Raw genomic sequence first — 20,313 nt, 5'->3', positions numbered from 1 at the left:
CACAACTATGAAAGATTCAATAACTTAGGTAAAGGCTCTGATACTGATGTAGGCAGCAATTAGTTTTTATAAACTATCATATTCAGATGACTTAGTGATGTAGACGTGGACAAAAAACTTGTAAATTTCGAGTATGAGAAATGGCAGCTACAGTTGGCCACGTGGTCTCATTGACTTGACGGTGAACAAATTCTCTCAAGATTTTAAAGCACATAAAAAATTCTTCCGTGAAAAATAATTACACAGCTATAACAATCAGACTTTACTCTTAAATTTTTCCACACATAATAGATGTGTACCAAAAGAGTAAAATGGTTAAAATTGCTGTTAAACGTAACATACACTACATTGCTTAACAGTTAACAGGCAGGCCTATGCATATGGAGTTGAATAGGTAACAGTTGTTCTATTTATAGCACGCTGCACTGGGTAACTCTGCTCGATGAGGTAAAGGGTTAATAAACAAGCAAGAAAGCCAGCACAACTAATTAAAAGTTAATCCTTATCCATGCAACTATTTTGTGAAAACGACTGGCCCTCTGTCGTAATTAAAAGAAACCACATTCTACACTATTGTGTGTTACACAAGCACCAGCAATTGATTGGCAAATAAAGGATTCCCAATTTTGTTGAACCAAAATAGCCAGCCTCATGGTACCATACATGCTATTTTCCCCTGTTTGTATATCAGACCTTATTCCAATACTGTCAACTTGTAAAGCATTTAGTATTGTTTATTATAAAACATGTATTCTGAATTAGTTTTTAGAGGACACATTTGCTATGTGGTATGTATTTTCATTTCTTTTAATTTAACAATGGTAATTAACATTGGTATATACTGTATAACAATGCCAGATGTTCACTCGTGTAAGTTTCTTTTGTGGGAATAGCGCTATAGTATATGGAGTTACAGCATTCCTAGCGATCATTCTTGAGATTGAAAATAATTGTTGATGATTTTATTGTTGTGGTTTGCTTTTTTTCTCCTGGTTTATTTTTTTATTTTTGTTTTACTGTATAGGTAAAAAAAATCATTAATTTACATGAAAAATGTTTAAACTTAACATTCTATTTAGTGAAGTGAATTCTTTATAGTAAAGTAATTATTTCGTCACAACAATAATTCACAGGTGATACAACAGAACATGTAGGACTTTTCTTGTTTAGAAGAAATGAAAATCGAAGACATAATGTAATAATTAGGAGTTTTATGCAAAAATCTGAAGATATTATGAAATCGGGAGGTAGGCATGGAGCGACCCCAAAAATTGGGATTTTTTTCTTATTCCTCCCAGTGTGAAAGTTGACAAGGTATGACGTAAGGTCACTTATATCAAAGCAAACTACAACTCAGCTTTTACAGTATTAGCATCGAACCATATTGTTGGTTCGTTGTGTTGTCATACTGGGATTACATTTTAATGAGTTAGATATTTACAATTTCAAAGCAAAGTAAAACGTAATTACCGGTGCACTGATATAAAATGTCCAATGCAATAATGCATAAATAAACAATAATCAATTCAAAAGGGAGGGATAGTGTTTCTGCAACTCGCGATTGCTAAATTCTTTTCATCGGTCGATCACATTATACACAAATATAAATTAGGCTGAAACAATAAGAAAACAGAAAACTAAACAGATTACTTTTCAAACAAGTTTATACCATTTCTTTTTAATAATCATGCATGCCAACCTCGAGATAATAAAGATGCATTTTTTTTAAATATAAGTTTGCCTAAAAAAATGCATTTAGAACTTACCTCGTGCATCTTGTGATGTCTCGGAGTTGTAGGTCGGCTTATACATGGGTCATGCACTTTTTAGATTTTATACCTGTTTAGTTTGGGGGTCGGCTTATATGTGAACAGGCTTATACGCGAGTATATACAGTAATAGCCCTTTACCTGGATAACTGACAGTTTTGTGCAAAAACCATACCTCTTCATTCAAAGTGTTCAAACTTGGGTTGTTATATAGAAGTAAATTTGTAACAGACAAAACAGATAGACATCATAACCTAATTTGCTCTGCCTTATGGCAGACATATAAAAATGCACCAAGAACTTTAAAATCCATTCAAAGTATTTAAAACATTTTATTATGAGCATCAATCAAACAGATAGCATATTTCTCTGGAAATATACAATGTTTATTATGGAGCATTCATTGGGTACAGACTATGCAATTGGTACAAGTACTAGATTTAATATGCTTTCATTAAATGATAGTACCTGACCACAGTGAGCACACTCACTGGCACAAGTACTAGACTGAGCATGCTTTCATGAAATAATAGTACCTGATCGTGGTGAGCACATTCATTGGCATGATACTAGATTGAGCATGCTTTCATGAAATGATAGTACCTGATTGAAGTGAGCACACTCACTGGCATGAGTACTAGACTGAGCATGCTTTCATGAAATAATAGTACCTGATCAAGGTCAGCACTCATTGGCATGATACTAGATTGAGCATGCTTTCATGAAATGATAGTAACTGATTGCAGTTAGCACTCATTGGCATGAAACTAGATTGAACATGCTTTCATGAAATGACAGTATCTGATTGCAGTGAGCACACTTGCTGGCATGATACTAGAATGAGCATGATTTCATGAAATGATAACACCTGATCACATTGAGCACACTCATTGGCATGATACTAGACTAAGCATGCTTTCATTAAATGATAGTACCTGATTGTGATGAGCACTCATTGGCATGATACTAGACTGAGCATCTTTTCATAAAATGATAATACCTGACCACAATGAGCACTCATTGACATGATACTAGATTGAGCATCTTTTCATAAAATGATAGTACCTGATTGTGGTGAGCACTCATTGGCATGATACTAGACTGAGCATGCTTTCATGAAATGATAATACCTGATTGCAGTGAGTACTCATTGGCATGATACAAGATTGAGCCTGCTTTCATGAAATGATAGTACCTGATTGTGGTGAGCACTCATTGGCATGATACTAGACTGAGCATGCTTTCATGAAATGATAATACCTGATTGCAGTGAGTACTCATTGGCATGATACAAGATTGAGCCTGCTTTCATGAAATGATAGTACCTGATTGTGGTGAGCACACTCATTGGCATGATACTAGATTGAGCATGCTCTCATGAAATGATAGTACCTGATTGCAGTGAGTATACTCATTGGCATGATATTAGACTGAGCATGCTTTCATTAAATGATAGTACCTGAGTGCAGTGAGTACTCACTGGCAGGATACTAGATTGAGCATGCTTTCATGAAATGATAGTACCTGATTGTGGTGAGCACACTCACTGGCATGATACTAGACTGAGCATGCTTTCATGAAATGATAGTACCTGACTGCAGTGAGTACTCACTGGCAGGATACTAGATTGAGCATGCTTTCATGAAATGATTGTACCCGATTGCAGTGAGCACAGTCATTGGCATGATACTCATCAATCAGAACCATATAATGAATGCACCATGAGTTCAGTCTTTGTCACTAGGCCATTCAACAAATTTTCTTATATATAAATGTTTTGATGATAATACTAATTCTCAGTGCCATATAATATTCATTGGAGATAAAACAGCCCGATGAAATTTTAAATGAGTTCCTCAATGGTACTCATGCTATACTGTCTGAAAAGAACTTCCAGGAATTCAAGGTATGACCACCTTTTCAAGTGTTAAGTGTTTAAACAATTTCTAAAAAAAAACATGCTTGAGCAATGAAATTTCAAATTAGCCACTGTGGCTGCCATACAGGATTAAAGATAAAACCACTTTCATTTATGACCAACTAGACATCATAAGAAGTCTTTTAGTGAAAATGCCATCCATTTCCATTCATGACCAACTAGGCATAAGAAGTCTTTCAGTGAAAACCCCATGGTGATATCTCCATTTTCATATGTGACCAACTAGACATTATAAGAAGTCTTTCAGTGAAAACCCCATGGTGATATCTCCATTTTCATTTATGACCAACTAGACATTATGAGAAGTTTTTTTGTGGTGAAAATGCCATCCCTTTCCATTCATGACCAACTAGACATCATAAGAAGTCTTTTAGTGAAAATGCCATGATGATATCTCCATTTACATGTATGACCAACTAGTCATTATAAGTAATTGTAGTGAAAACCCTATGATGCTATCACCATCCATTGTGTAGCTATAACAAGATGTTCGAAATGGCCTCTATGGTTGCCATATTGGATGTTCAAAATGGCCTCTGTGGTTGCCATATTGAGCGTTCACAATTGCCTCTGTGGTTGCCATATTGGATGTTCACAACTGCCTCTGTGGTTGCCATATTGGATGTTTACAATCGCCTCTGTGGTTGCCATATTGGATGTTCAAGCAGCACCATTTTCAATTTAAACAAACTAGACCTAGCAATGAATGTGTGTTTAAAGTTTCATGGCAATCCTGAGTAGTTTCAAAGAAACAGCAATAACAAGCTATTTGCTAACAGATAGACATCAGACAGACAAAACAAGCCATGCCATAAGCTCATCTGGTCTATCTACAAACTTGATTAATTCCAAGCAAATGAGAAAATACCCAATGCGACAAAATCTTGTCCACAGCTCTGTGTACAAGTGGCAAATGTTCTACTATCAAGTCAAATAATAACTAAACGAAAACCAAGTATGAAATATCCAGCCATAAAGTAGACCATAATGAAATCATCACGAGTTTTGAATTTCAGTTCTCTTTTATGTTAGATCAGTTCAAAAGCAAGAATGAGTGTTTGTTCAAAATTTGATCACACTACCTTGCTAAGATATTTATCAAACTGTATCAAATGAACTTTCTAACTGGTTTAGACTCCTTCCACCATTACAAAAGACCGATTTATGAACCCTATATACCACAACCTTCAGTCTTCATCTATCAAAGGTATGAAGACATCACACTGAAATTTTACCCCACCCATAACTATTTGCAAAGAAGACTGGTCTGTTGCAGCTCGCAAACCAGGTCAAATGTTGACAATTTATAATTGAAGTCTTTTAGACAAATTGGATTTTCTACAACATAAAATGTTTGGAGTAAACAGATTTCTATCCTCATTTTCCTGATATATTAGTATTAGGTTTTGTGATCTAGCTTCCACCATAATAAAAAAAAGTATGCAAATATATATTTGGTTTATGTTTCTGTGTTTGTACAATGAAGAAAGGACCTGTTGGAACTTATATTACTAATTCAGCTACCATAGCAAAACTATCTTTGATGCAAGGTTCTGTGGGGAGAAAGCCATGTCACACATCATTTTTGGGATCTACATGTGTCTGAAACATGTTTTCAATCCTGTACATAATGAATCAGATGCTAATTTTAGTAATGAGCATTCTAAAGTCAAGTCTGTAAAAGGACTGAAATTCCATCAATAAAAATTGTCTCTATTTGTTTTCATTACAAACAGGATAAGCTTTGAAAGATTCCATTTACTAAAAGTTTACTTTTCATTATCAACCAAGCACGGTCCTCCAAACCAATATACTCTATTTTTATGCTTGTTCATTTCTAGACTGGTTCCCATTTGTCCATATACATAGTACCAAGTGTCCTTTAGATCTTAAAAGTACTTTCTGTCTTGCTGCACCACACATTGTGATGTTTGCTTCCTGTATAATTTTTCAATGAAACAAATGGCACCCACAGGATCTGATACTCTGCTGTCCAGGTATTTAAGATAAGACTTTTTCTTATATTTAAGTGCCAAGTGTTGAAATCATCTCTGATATTCTTGTCAAGATTTTCAAATTAGCTGCCATGGCAGCTACAGTGGATGTAAGATAGAAGACTTTTGGTGAAAACCCCATGCCAATATGACCATAAATTCTAGAGAGTTTACAACAAGATTTCATTATGTTATCTGAGGCACCATATTGACTGTCAGCAGGAACCTTATTAATTGAGGACCAAGCAGACCAAGCAGACAGAAGTCACAGACTGCAAAAATAATCCTGCCCAACATTTGTAGTTCTAAACGTAAATCATATTATTTTACTAATATTTAACTTCACAACAATCAAAGGTTGTACTTTCAAACCCTGAAGAAACAAGCCTGGGATGACAAATCGTTATATGACAGGTATCAGACAGCCTCAACTGTTGGTCGTGAGTGCTCCTTAATCCTGTCTTCACAATTTTACAGACGAATCAGATTTTGTAATACAGTCCAGCTATACTTCTGTGCAAACTGTCGAGTATTAATACCCATTCTCTCCATTAAATTGTCAGAACTGCCATAACAATGTATACCAATGTGACCTCAGTTCAAATATCGGACCAGATGAACATTTTAATCCAGTGAAGTCAAGAAGTTTTTCAAGAACATATGTTTAAACAAGTTCTCATAGCTATGACAAAATAATGAATATGATGTTTTGCAAGTTGTGTCAACAACACAAGCAAAATAACAATTTTCTCAGTCATGGTGTTTCAATTTTTTTAAAGTCAGCCTCCGTTGATCATGCAAGATGGTTTTTTTTTGGTGGGGTGCTTTATGGCATAGCAATACAATAGGTTATTTAATGCTGAGGGATTTGGACTAAAGTGCCTTGAAAAGGACACACCTCGGTAGCTAACCTTGGCTGGTCTGATGGTAGGATTTGTACTCACACCCTTTCGGCATGCTAACCACTGAGCTAGTGCGACTCCCTTTGCAAAATGTAATCAACATGTACAATGCTCTAAAGCTGAAACTGGCAAGAAAGAACACCTACTACTATGTTTGACAAAGTTTCAGACAATACAGATGAAGTTTATGACACTGATATTTCTGTCTTTACATGTACTTTATTACACCCTTCTAATACTACAGGTAAGTGGTGGGAGCTCCTCATTTGAGAGAAAACACATTTACAAAGTTGCGGCACAGGAGATTGATGTTTTGTGCACAAAAGCACCCGTTTCCTGTGACTGTGATGATCAAAACTTCCCTTAATTAGGTGCTGATGGATTTAGTAACTTTTTAGTTTCATTATGGACTGAAATGATTTTAAGTGTATGCACCAGCATAGTTACAGAAAACTTTAATATGGCCACACTAGCCTAACCCAACCATCACCAAAAATCTAATGTCCAACAGTGTATGAAAATTTTTCCAGACCTATGATATATACACACTGTATACATTTGTAAGTAAACTCTTGCACAAGTCATCTCCCTTGTTCAATTATACAAGGTCAGTAATTTATCTGACCTCTTTTATTAGAACTTTGCTATGAAATATGCCAAGAAAAAATGTTTCCTACCTATTCCACCAAAAACCCACACCAAGGGTGGGATACAATGGTTTGTGATGCCTATCAATTCCATTAATTTCATCACTTTCCTATAGGCAAGAAAGCTGAGAACTAATGAGCCAGGGCAGACAAAATGTTATATTTAGAAATCTTGAGTGGGTCCCAAAACATGATTAGGTTCCTGTGACTGTGACCTTATCATTTGTTTAACATACCTGGGAACATTTTCAACTTTTACTATCTAACCAAAGTCTTGTCAGTATTGTATAAACAAAAACTACTTGAGCAAACGTATTAAAATTTTGGCATGAATATTTTTTACTGATATGCATTATAGCTGTTTTACAGTTTTGGTTTACACTTTTAGACATCTTGGACTAACACATTTTTTTACCATAATCTTTTAAACATGATTAATCAAAAATCACTAGAGACAGACAAAAACATTTGGTATGCTTATTTGCATTCTTATTTAAAAGACCTGATAGAATTTGTACACCACATCCAAATTTCTTTTATTAAAATTTTGAAATCAGACTTTTTGGAAAAGAGGCCAAAGTGTGTCTGATAATGCTCACTTGGCTTACATAACTTAACACTTGACCACTTCACTATGCAGATTTATATACCTTTTTTTTAGAAAAGAATGAACGTAAACGATCTTCCAAACTTTAATCATCCTGACGTGATCTATTTTAATATGGTACAATACAAATTCTTTCCAAAGACGACTGCTCCAGTGGCCTAAGAAGTAAAGAGTGTCCACCTTGGATGCAGGATGTTGCAGTTTGAACCCCGGCCAAGTCAAAGACTTATAAAAATGGTACTAGCAGCTGAAATGCTTGGTGATCAGCATTTAAAGTTAGTACTAATTCCTGAGAGAAAAGCTAGAGAAGTTTATGAAATTAAAGACTGTGAAGGATCATCATCTAAATATTGCAACTGAACAAGACACCACTATCAGCATAATTTTAAATGGGCCTTAGTGATTTACACATACAACCTCACTATCAGCATAATTTTAAATGGGCCTTAGTGATTTACACATAAAACCTCACTATCAGCATAATTTTTAACGGGCCTTAGTGATTTACACATACAACCTCACTATCAGCATAATTTTAAATGGACCTTAGTGATTTACACATACAACCTCACTATGGAAGGCTAATTATGCAGGGTCACAACATACAGCTTTCTTAGTAAAAAAAAAATTATACAAAATTCCAAAACCAATGAATTCTTTAAAGAGATACATGTTGTTGAAAATTGTATTGCTCAACAAGGAACATATCGATGGACCAAAACAAATCAACATGGGTGCCCACAATCAACCTTGCAGCATATGCCTCCAAGCACAGATGAATCTGGTCGTACAAAACTTTAAAGCATGTTATCATTGTATCAAAATTCATGCATACTAAAACAGCCAAGGTGGTTTACAGAAATCAAATTATATTTGACTTGCTAGAAGCCTGTGATATATGATGTAATCAGATACAACCAAAAAAAACCTAGATATTTATTTTAATACAGTAAAGCCTGTCTTGAAAGACCACTGCTTTGTGAGACCACCTTTCTTGAGAGACCACATTCTCAATGCACAAATTTATTATTTTGGATTCTGACCTGTTATGGGAGACCACCTGTCTTGAGAGACCATCATTTTTGGGCAAAAGGTGGCCTTTCAAGACAGGTTCTATTGTACGCTATTACATACAATTTTATCCAGCGATGCTTTCACAGAATTTAATCTACACATTAGGGTAGATATCTATGTGCTTGGTATATCAAAGTATATAACACTGAAAATTTTTAAACATGACCCTGTAGCTCTGAGACACTGTAAAACTACAACAGATAAAGTAGGTAATTGTTATAAATAGTAACTGTGTGTGTGTGCATGTGTGTGTATGTGTGTGTGTGTGCATGTTTTGCATGGGTAGGGGTGAAGAGATTTGTGCAGACTAATAGTTCTAGTGTAAGTTATTTCTCTTGTATTTAGGTCACTCTGACCTAAGCTCAGTTATTTTCCCTCATCTTTAGTTAACTTAAATTAGTCTGTCTTGCATAATGGACACAACTGCATGCCATCATCTCAATCTACTCAGTCTTTCTAAAATCAGTGGGGTTGAGGAATACTTAGGTTGAGTCAAAAAATAGCACACTATATCTGCTTTACTGGTTTTACATCATTAAGTCAAGTGCAATCATGAATAAATATAGATAGGAATGTAAATGTATGCTTACATGGATCATTTCATACATCCTGTTGGCTGAATGAAATGTCATTTATTTTATTTATAGCCATACTCTGATTGTACAAGTTTGGTGGCACATAGATTCAATGCAGAAGTGCTGAATTTGGCAGTTAAACTTATTACTTATTACCTATGATGACAGAAATATAAGCCAATTAAACTTACAACATGTTACTTATATGACAGAAAAATAAGCCAATTAAACTTACAACTTGTTACTTAGGACAGAAACATATGGCAATTAAACTTACAACTTGTTACAATGACAACAGAAAAATAAGCTAATTTATGTCTTGTTACTTATGACAGAAAAATATGACATTTAAACTTGTGACTTGATAGTTATGATGACTTTCGGTGTCATATCATTGCATTAAGATTCTTATAACTTTCTTTGCATCATTGTGCAATACATTAACAGGTTAGTTTTCCTAAAACTTTCTGGATATAGCTGTCCAATAGCTTTTCATCTGTTCCTGAAAATGTCTTGGTAAAGCTGTCCACTACTTTTGAGATATGTTCTTAAACCATACAGGCATTAATGACCAGTAATTTCCTACCAATTATCTTCCGACTGATCCTAACCTGTCTAGGTATAGCTGTCTGATAAATTTTTAAACAGTGTTCCTAAAACTATCTATGTATTTCTGTCCAATAACTTTTAAAGTTTTTTCTAAATTTGTCTAGGTATATCTATCCAATAACTTCTAAATAGTGTTCCTAAAACTGTCTAGGTATAGCTGTCCAAAAATTTTTAAACTTTATTTATGCTTGTTTTAGGACAGGTTTTACTTATAAAATAGGGATGGCAGGTTAGGAAAGCCTGTAATGGGAAACCAGTTAGAAGTAGTGGGGCATTCAGGGAGCATGACCCCACTAAATGATATGGAATGTTTGAAATCCAGTCCTTTCAAGGACTCATCAATGTAAGCAACATCTTGTGGAAATATTCATTTTTATGAAACAACAATGTTCACAGCAAACTGCACAAGAATATATTGAATTGTTCTTCAGTTATGCTGATAGCAAGACAATGATTATGCTTCAATGTGAAGACAAAAATCTGCTCAATGAGAAGTATAATAATGTTCATAAAAAAACTCCATCATATTAATATGTATCAGTTACAAGCAATATCGTATGACAATATATGAAGTTACATGCCATGGCACATAAGTCTATCCAAAATAGACTTGCTGAGACAAACATATAAATGGCATATGACTCTGTTAATACCAAATTGCATCAAAACATGCTCAATGGTTCTTCAGCTATGCTGGTTACAAAGATCAACAATAGTGAAGATTTAAAAAATCTTGGAAAAGGGGCAATAACCCAAACTAACTGGACCTGAAAAGACCAAACCTTTACAAGGCACATTAACAGGTAATAGGCAATTGACCTGGCATGATAATTTTTCATACCCTTTAATTTTCAAAGAAGACCAATCCATGGAAATTATATCTTTTCTTGTTTACTTTTATTTTTTGTGAACAACTTTATTTTTATTAAAACAGCAAATTGTTGTGCTTATGAGCTTGAAATTATAACAATTTTTTTATTCACAAAAATAATTTGTTCAAGTTGACCTATGGGCTATATGGTATATGGTATACAGTATCTGCCTATTTTCATGATTACAACTTGCATAAATTTCATGTTAAAGTGAGTTCATTTGAATTTGTTTAATTGAATGTTTTAAGTACAGACTAAAAAATAAAGAAATAATCTGTCAACAACAACAACAAAAATCAGGATTTGTAAAAAGCTAAAATAATGGTATTAAAGTTAACTGAATTATGTACCTTTCAATGAATATTACAGGCAATGAAACCAAAAATTATGAATTATGCAACTACTCTTGGGAATACAAATATTACCTAAGTTTGTGGTGGGCTGTATTGAAGTCAATAACCGTATAAGTTTATGATCATGGCATGCTATCATTTCCCCACTTTTATCTGCACGATGTCAAATTCATGTACTTAAAAACTGCATGCAAAACACTTATTAGAATAAAGAACCATGATTCACAATGTATACATTTGATCTTTATAGGGATGCTAAATGCTTTATTTTAGAAACACTTCTTAAAATACTTATTAGCTAGAGTCAATAAAACAGAAAAACCTTGCTTCATAAAAGATGAGGGCAAAAGTTCATCACACAAAGGAAAACAGTCAACCAATTGATGTATTAGCTCATTACTTTGATACAGTTGCATTTAGCTTTTAATGATGTATAATATGGAATATATATATACATTGGTTCACATTACAAAAAGTATATCAAACATAATTTACTGGATACAGGACCCACACTGTCCACATGTAAAATATTATTTTGATAAACTTGTCAAGTTTAAAATGCACCATAAAAAAAAGCACATCAAAGATCTCACAAACAAGGAACCCCTAATATGTGTGTCTATTCTAACTGAACAAGTTCCATTTTGTCTGTGTTGGGAGTTCTCCATTTTGGAGATACATTCTCTCTACAGTCATGCTACAGTAAATGTAACATACAAGACTTGTTTTTTCCAACCAATTAAGCCCATTACTGTATCTGCCCTTATATATGAGCTGCATGATTTAGCACTATAGTTAAAATGTAACATGAGAAAGAAACAAAACAAGAATTAGACTAACCTTAATAGAAGCCACTTTTGTGCTAATTTTCCACTGATATGAGATTTAAATCATTCAATTTTTCCTTTTTCTTAACAGAGGTTTTAGTGTTTAAGGGGCATTCAAGAGTGGTTTTTAAAAAAGGCACTTTAATATATGTTCTATTTTTCTGCCATTACTGTGCAAATTGACACTAAAAGTTCTGTTGAAAAAATGTAAGTTCATATAAATGCGAAAGACAATGCATTAAATACCTAATAGTCATACTGGGCCTATTATCACTGAAAGGTTGGTACTCTTTATTTCACAATATCCTGACCTGTATTTATTAAATTCAATAAATAATCTGATATGGGCAGAAACTTTGTGTGACAACAAGACATCCCTGTACTGCACGGTGGCATGTTCTACGAAATATCCTGATGGTTTCAGTTGGATTTAGAAGTTGCATCCCACTCTTGAATCAAGACTCCTGTTGACCAGTAAAGGTTAATTTTTGTTGCTGCAAGTTCTGACCCAAATGATGAGTGTGGCTGTACAGGTACAATGTCAAATATTACAGTTAAAGAAGTACAGTAATATTCATCAAGATCACATCATGTGCTTATACTCCTCATGTTATAATGCATTTCAAGAAGAAAAAACACATGACTGAGTGTAGTACATGCTTATCCCATCTGCTGACACTCATCACACCATATTGTACATCAAGAATAAAAAACACATGACACAGCATAGTACATGCTTATCCCATCTGCTGACACTCGTCATACCATACTGTACATCAAGAATAAAAAACACATGACACAGCATAGTACATGCTTATCCCATCTGCTGACACTCATCACACCATATTGTACATCAAGAATAAAAAACACATGACACAGCATAGTACATGCTTATCCCATCTGCTGACACTCGTCATACCATACTGTACATCAAGAATAAAAAACACATGACACAGGATAGTACATGCTTATCCCATCTGCTGACACTCGTCATACCATACTGTACATCAAGAATAAATAACACATGACACAGCATAGTACATGCTTATCCCATCTGCTGACACTCGTCATACCATACTGTACATCAAGAATAAAAAACACATGACACAGCATAGTACATGCTTATCCCATCTGCTGACACTCGTCATACCATACTGTACATCAAGAATAAAAAACACATGACACAGCATAGTACATGCTTATCCCATCTGCTGACACTCGTCATACCATACTGTACATCAAGAATAAATAACACATAAGTGAGTGCAGTATGTGTTTAACTTTATCCTCCTCCTAATAATTATAAAGATGAAGAAAGCTGATGAAATTCTGGTACAAGACAAGAAATTTTGAGCTCCTAATGTGTTCAACATTTCATTACATAAATCTATCATGGGGACAATGATGTCAAAACCATTTTCTTCTTTGTCCTCCTTACCTCTGACCTTGAGGCACCAGGTGGATGAGTGGTTTAAGGCACTCCCCTTTACAGGTCACTGACATCTCAGCTATGTTTGTTTTTTCAAGTCTTGTGCTCAGGTAATGTAAGAAAGCTTGCCAGTAGCTTCCTGTAGATCAGTGGTTCTTCCTGCACTAAATATACTGGCCACCACATATAGCCTATCATACGCTGAAAAACTGCATTAACAACCACTTTTGACCTATTTACCCCAAATCAGTTAATGCCTTTGCTTGGTCTGTGAGGTTTAACAACATTCTTCAGCACACGGTAGGCTATAAATGGTGGCAAGTATATTTGGTGGACGAAAACATTGGGAAAAGGCACCAGCCTGAAGGAAGGTATTGGCAAACCTTCTCACATACCCACACTGTTAAACCAGGGCTCAAACTCATGTAGAAAGAGATGAGATGTGTGAGTGATCTGTAAAGACATACAACAAATGGCCCCCCAGTACCCACCTCAAATTAAGCCACCCATGAATTGTGGTCAGTCATGGCTTGTGGATTAGGAACTGATTATTTTGTGAAAAAAGTTTTCCTTTTTTTTTGATTCACTCTATTTTGACCTTTGACCTCAATCCCAAAATTAATAGGTGTCTATATCTCAAACGCAATTTATTTATACACTTTGGTAAATGGCAGATTGCAGAAACCAAAGTTACTGTGCAGAATTGAAACAGCGAACATATGGAGGTACAGATGAATGGGCAGACAATATACACTGCCTTATAGTGAATGTATAAAAATCATTCACAATTCTGCAGTAAACTGCTATAGTTGTTAAATGGGCTACAATACAAAAGGAAAATAACTCTAAAAAAAATTAACCCTTGAATGGTTACTTCCCTTGGGGTAAAAGTTGTTGTTGTTGTTGTAGGGTTTAACGCCATTTTTCAGCACAAGAAAGGCTATACATGGCAGCCAGTATAAATGGTGGAGGAAGAACCTGGGAAAACCCCAGAACGAACCACTGACCCACAAGAAGCTACTGGCAAGCTTTCTCACATAACCACATTAGCTGAATCCGAGACTCGAACCCATGCAAAATGAGGTGAGATGACAGTGATTCATAATGGAGAGCACTTTAGACCACTCAGCCACTTGGGACCCGATTGGAGGTAAAGAAATAACTTTGTAAATTTTTACTCACCCATATCAGCTGTTGCTACCATGTTGCCGGACATTTTAACTTCATCAAACTTGGCAAAAAGTTGATTTAACCTACAAAGAAATATTACAGTTTAAAATTTAAAACATTAATTTGAAGATCTAAAATTATTACAGTTTTAAAATAAAGAAAAAGAGCAAAGGAAAGGTTATAAATGCAACAGATGAGTGTAGTTTTACCCAAACTATGATGACAGATGTTGGAAATCAACTCTGTTGCATCAACGACACTAACTATTGTTACAAGGTCAAATAAAAATGACAAGTCTATATTTGTATCATCTCTCAAACATTTTCTTAACAGAATACCTTTAATGTCCCTTTCCAGACAATACAATAGGGAGAAAATAAAAAGCTGATTAAAGCTATGAAAAATGTCAGAACTTTAAATCATTAAATATTTACATTCTAACAAAAACTGCATGTTCAGAAACACACCAGTTCCAGAGAAAATATATCAAAGAGTAGAACCACATAGCAAGACTCAAGTGCATGCATGCTACAGAAAGGAAAGATGTTATACACTCTAAATACAGTGCAAAAATAAAAAAGAAACATGATCAAAAGTACAATACTTTTGAACCCACTCCAACAACATAATCCAAAAGCAAAAGTGGTAAGAATGTGAAGATGCTATATTCCAAGTAAACAAAGAAATGAACATGGCTCTAAGATAATAATAATAATAATAATAATAATAATAATAATGATTATCGTCATCATAATGTGTTCAACATTTGATGCCATGGACATGACACTAGGGTAACAGTGGTAATGGGAGAAAGAGAAGTGTGGAATCATGACACTAGGGTAACAGTGGTATTGGGAGAAAGAGAAGTGTGGAATCATGACACTAGGGTAACAGTGGTATTGGGAGAAAGAGAAGTGTGGAATCATGACACTAGGGTAACAGTGGTATTGGGAGAAAGAGAAGTGTGGAATCATGACACTAGGGTAACAGTGGTATTGGGAGAAAGAGAAGTGTGGAATCATGACACTAGGGTAACAGTTGTATTGGGAGAAAGAGAAGTGTGGAATCATGACACTAGGGTAACAGTGGTATTGGGAGAAAGAGAAGTGTGGAATCATGACACTAGGGTAACAGTGGTATTGGGAGAAAGAGAAGTGTGGAATCATGACACTAGGGTAACAGTTACATTGGATGAAAGGAAAGTATAAAATTGTGACCCTGGAGTGACCATGATATTGGGAGAAAGAAAAGTTTGGGATCATGACCATGTGGTAACAATGGTTTTAGAAGAAATGAAAGCATTGGATCATGACCATGGGGTAACAGTGGTACTGAAAGAAGAGAAGTATGGTATTGTGATCATCAGTTAACAGTGGTATTGGAAGGAGTAAAGGATCATGACCATGGGCTAACAGTGGTATCATACATTATTTCCAACTGTTAAATGAATTGAGTATTTTTTTGAATGTTAAAATAGAAAAAAAGAAAATTTCTAGAAAATATCCTACTTCTGGATGCCATGATCCAGGGATGTAACAAAGTTAACAACAGCAGTGGAGGGAAAAAGGGAAGCAAGAGATCATACAATATTCCAAATTTATAGCCAATTGGATGAAATCTTTATTAGAACACAAAATATGGAATCAAAACTGTAACCAAAACTTGTCCTCCATATTTAACTTGGGAACTAACCCAAGGGTAGGACTGACCCATGGGGTAGGAAAAGCAAAATCAAAAAGGTTAGCAGGTGAGAATGAAAGCGCACTTGAGGGATATCCGTAATCATAAAGATTCCCCGGTGTCTAAGCATTTTAACAAATCTAACCAAGACAAAGATTGTGTTAAATATCAAATAACAGAAATTATTAAATCTAATCCAGAGCTCATAGATCATAGCACTATCTTCAGGGAAAGATGGAGATCTTTACTGGATATACAAATTACATACTCTACATCTTTAGGGAAAGATAGAGATCTTTACTGGATATACACATTACATACTCTACATCTTTAGGGAAAGATAGAGATCTTTACTGGATATACAAATTACATACTCTACATCTTTAGGGAAAGATAGAGCTCTTTACTGGATATACACATTACATACTCTACATCTTTAGGGAAAGAGAGAGATCTTTACTGGATGTACAAATTACATACTCTACATCTTTAGGGAAAGATAGAGATCTTTACTGGATATACAAATTACATACTCTACATCTTTAGGGAAAGATAGAGATCTTTACTGGATATACAAATTACATATCCGGTAGGGACAAATATCTTGGTACAAATTACATACTCTACATCCGGTAGGGATAAATATCTTGGTCTAAATGCGACTTCAGTCATTTATAAACTAAATTTATTATGGAACAGTTGAACAAATGAATCAACTCATATTATTCCCTCTCATGAGTTACAATAGTTAACAAAACTGGTCAGGGACATGGGGTGACTAGGACACCCCAGCAGACAGGAGGGTTTGCCTCCACATCCAAACAGTCATCTTCTTCCTTTAGTATGTGTCCTAACCCCATGACTCCAACCATGTGCACGAGTAATGTAAATTATGAAATTTAAGCAAACACTTCAACCAAAATTGGATGTTTTGTCCCTATGGTCCCATTTCAGAGCATAAACATGGGGCAGGGTGGTACTGAGGGAAGAGGATCTGACATTCCAACCCCTACAGAAGTGAAATATAAGTGTCAGCTTTGAATGAACACAATCTTAACATAAGAAGAGGCCTATGTGGTTCTAACTTACCTGGATTAAACTTAATAGATGAGGTTTTCATTAGGCTGGCTTATACAGTATTGTAAGGAAAATAACCTATGCAATTCTCAACTGGTAACAAGTTAAGCTAATCAGATGCACGATCACATTAATATGCATGGAATTGACTCAATTTGGAACTCTTGCAAAATCTTGACGATAAAAGCAGATATTACATGTCTACTAATAATCACACAGAAATATTGCCTACAGTGTGGTAACAGGTCCCAATGATCAGATGAAAGATAACCTCATTAACATGCATGAATCTTGCTCGTTATCCAAATCATCCAAGGGCTTGATGGGAAAATATTTTCTTCTGGACATTTTTTTCTTGGTTATTCTAAATCAAATAATGATACAACCTTTAAAGTTGTAACACTGAACAGTTGGATGGATATTAGCTAATTTAATAACATTTTAAGAATAAAATCCCAAGTTCTTTAAAATCACGAATTGTTCAAGGTAGCTCTCTCAAAATTCTAAGACTCTTCAATTTCATTCTCTCCATATTTGTTTCTGATATGTGGCATACAAACAGATTACTGATATAATTACCTTTGCTGAGGGATTCCTTTGCGTGACAAGTCTGATCTAACTTTCTCTCCAACATGTCTGTATATCTCTGCAAGTGCATTCACAGCAGTTTCTCGCACCTGAGTATGTTCAAGAATGTCAATAGAGGGTTAGTTTTGTTACAGATACTAAAATGTATTTGATTTTTTTCTCATTTACAAAAAGCATATACACACATAATACAAAATAAATATACAATTCAAATTTTGGGAAAAGTGAGTAATTTTTGTTTTTTGGTAGATTACTTTGACATTATGTTAAGACCTACTTTAACATTAGACCATTCTTAGTGAAATAAAGTTCTAATACATATCTGATGTTGTTGTTGTTGTTGTAGGGTTTAACGCCATTTTTCAGCACACGATAGGCTATACATGGCGGCCAGTATTAATGGTGGAGGAAGAACCCTGGAAAACCCAGGGAAGAACCACCGACCCACGAGAAGCTACTGGCAGGCTTTCCCACGTACCCACGCTAGCCGAGCCTTGGACTCGAACCCACGCAGACAGAGGTGAGATGGCAGTGATCCGTAACGGAGAGCGCTTTAGACCACTCGGCCACTCGGGGCCCCCATATCTGATGTAAAGTCACATATCTTTTATAGCAGGTTACAGTCAAAATTAGTGCTTTCTTTTGGCAATAAATTAAAACAATGCAATGATGAAGCTTATAGAAGTGGGCTACATACACATTTTAAAATAGAAAATAACTGTTCTTTTTATTTCTATCAAGAAAAACAATAATGAATTGTTGGTTGCCAAAGGCTAACAATGTACAATTATTGCCTATTTGTGTGACAATTTACCAGAATTGTTGTTCACCTCATATAAAAATCAATAACTCTTTTACTGTTACACTGAATGATGACTTGCATCTTACTTCTGACTTACATTTTATAACATACTTAATATTTTGCTCATTCTGACCAGGACACAGCCTAGTACGGATGCAAATGGTAGATGGTAGGTTGTTTTTAATCATCAGTTGTACAATGCTGAAGAAATAAGAACTAACTGCCTTTCACAAGGAAAATAAAGGGCCTGTGTGGTTATTGAACCTGAAAATCCCTGAATTAAGAATCCAATGCTCCACCAAATGAACAACTGTGGCTCCCAAAGGGAGTTGATAGTTTGATTAAAAGTAATAGAATATGCATGAATCTTGCTTTTTAATATACTGACTGATGCAATCAGTAACATTCAATATATGTTTTTTATATATTACTTATCACAGGCCAATCAGAATTATTTCAGTATGTGATGACTCAGAAAATCTTACTGGTAATACGATATGGGAAGCTAGCTGGATATATTAAAGGACAAAGTCATACTCACGTTCTCATAATGAAAGGTAATACAGTATAATCTGTCCTGAATAACCACCATTTCTGCCAAAAAAATCTGAACACAAGAGATCTTTCATAAAAGGTCATAACACCATATAACGAGTGAATCTGTTTACTGAGAACCTGGTTTCTCAAGACAGGTGGTCTCTCATAACAGTGGTCTTTCTAGACAATCTTTTTTTTAATTTCCAGTAACAGTTAAAAACATTTCCTCCAACACAAATCATGTTCTATATTTGATGAATGCTACTTCTGAAGCTTTTTAGAGAACATTTTGAGCGAGTTAGTCAATTCTGACATACAAAAATTACTCATGATGCTTTAATTGCTGACATGTTAACAAGTCTTTGTGGTTGTTGTTATTCTTTCAAGTTAACACCATTTCTCAGCAAAAGATAAGCTATATAAGGTGGCTAGTAGAACTGGTTGAGGATGAACATGGTAAAATACTGGTAAAAACCACCACCCTATGGGAAGCTACCAGCAGTTTTCTCACTTGTCCACATTGGCTGAGTCTGAGACTCAAACCCATGCAGACTGGTGAGATGGCAGTGATCAGTAAAGATGACCGCTTTAGACCACTTGGCCACCCAGGATCCCACAAGTCTTTGTGGCATAAATGGCTTTTTATGACAATCACAAAGGTGTGACAAAGAATTAGATAGTCTTAAATGGTAAGTATTCACACAGATTTTTTTCCCAATATGAAACAAAAAAATGTTGAGGAAGTACCAGGTGTATAAAGTACCTGTGGGGTTTGATCCTCAAGTAATTTTATTATTGCTGGCACAATCTTGGAAAACTGAAGGCATCTTGCTCCATATCTATAAAGAAAAATCATGGTGAT

The 20,313-nt window shown here is 35.0% G+C and overlaps 1 protein-coding gene across 1 annotated transcript in view; it reads right to left on the bottom strand.

Moving 5' to 3' along the window:
* The window catches only part of LOC149791597 (CLIP-associating protein 1-A-like), a 131,667-nt gene that overhangs the window by 69,453 nt on the left and 41,901 nt on the right, over window positions 1–20,313 (bottom strand). The window contains exons 7-9 of the mRNA XM_089969457.1: window positions 20,215–20,290; window positions 18,104–18,201; window positions 14,780–14,850 (exon numbers count right to left, since the gene is read on the bottom strand). Of these exons, the coding sequence (XP_089825583.1) occupies window positions 14,780–14,850; window positions 18,104–18,201; window positions 20,215–20,290 (245 nt within the window). The remainder of the gene's footprint in view (window positions 1–14,779; window positions 14,851–18,103; window positions 18,202–20,214; window positions 20,291–20,313) is intronic.

Source organism: Sinohyriopsis cumingii, chromosome 9 (genome assembly GCF_028554795.1).
Source record: "Sinohyriopsis cumingii isolate HCF-2022 chromosome 9, ASM2855479v2, whole genome shotgun sequence".
Lineage (NCBI taxonomy): Eukaryota > Metazoa > Mollusca > Bivalvia > Unionida > Unionidae > Sinohyriopsis > Sinohyriopsis cumingii.
Note: the sequence above shows the minus strand (reverse complement) of the source record. Positions and strands in the feature narration are given on the sequence as shown.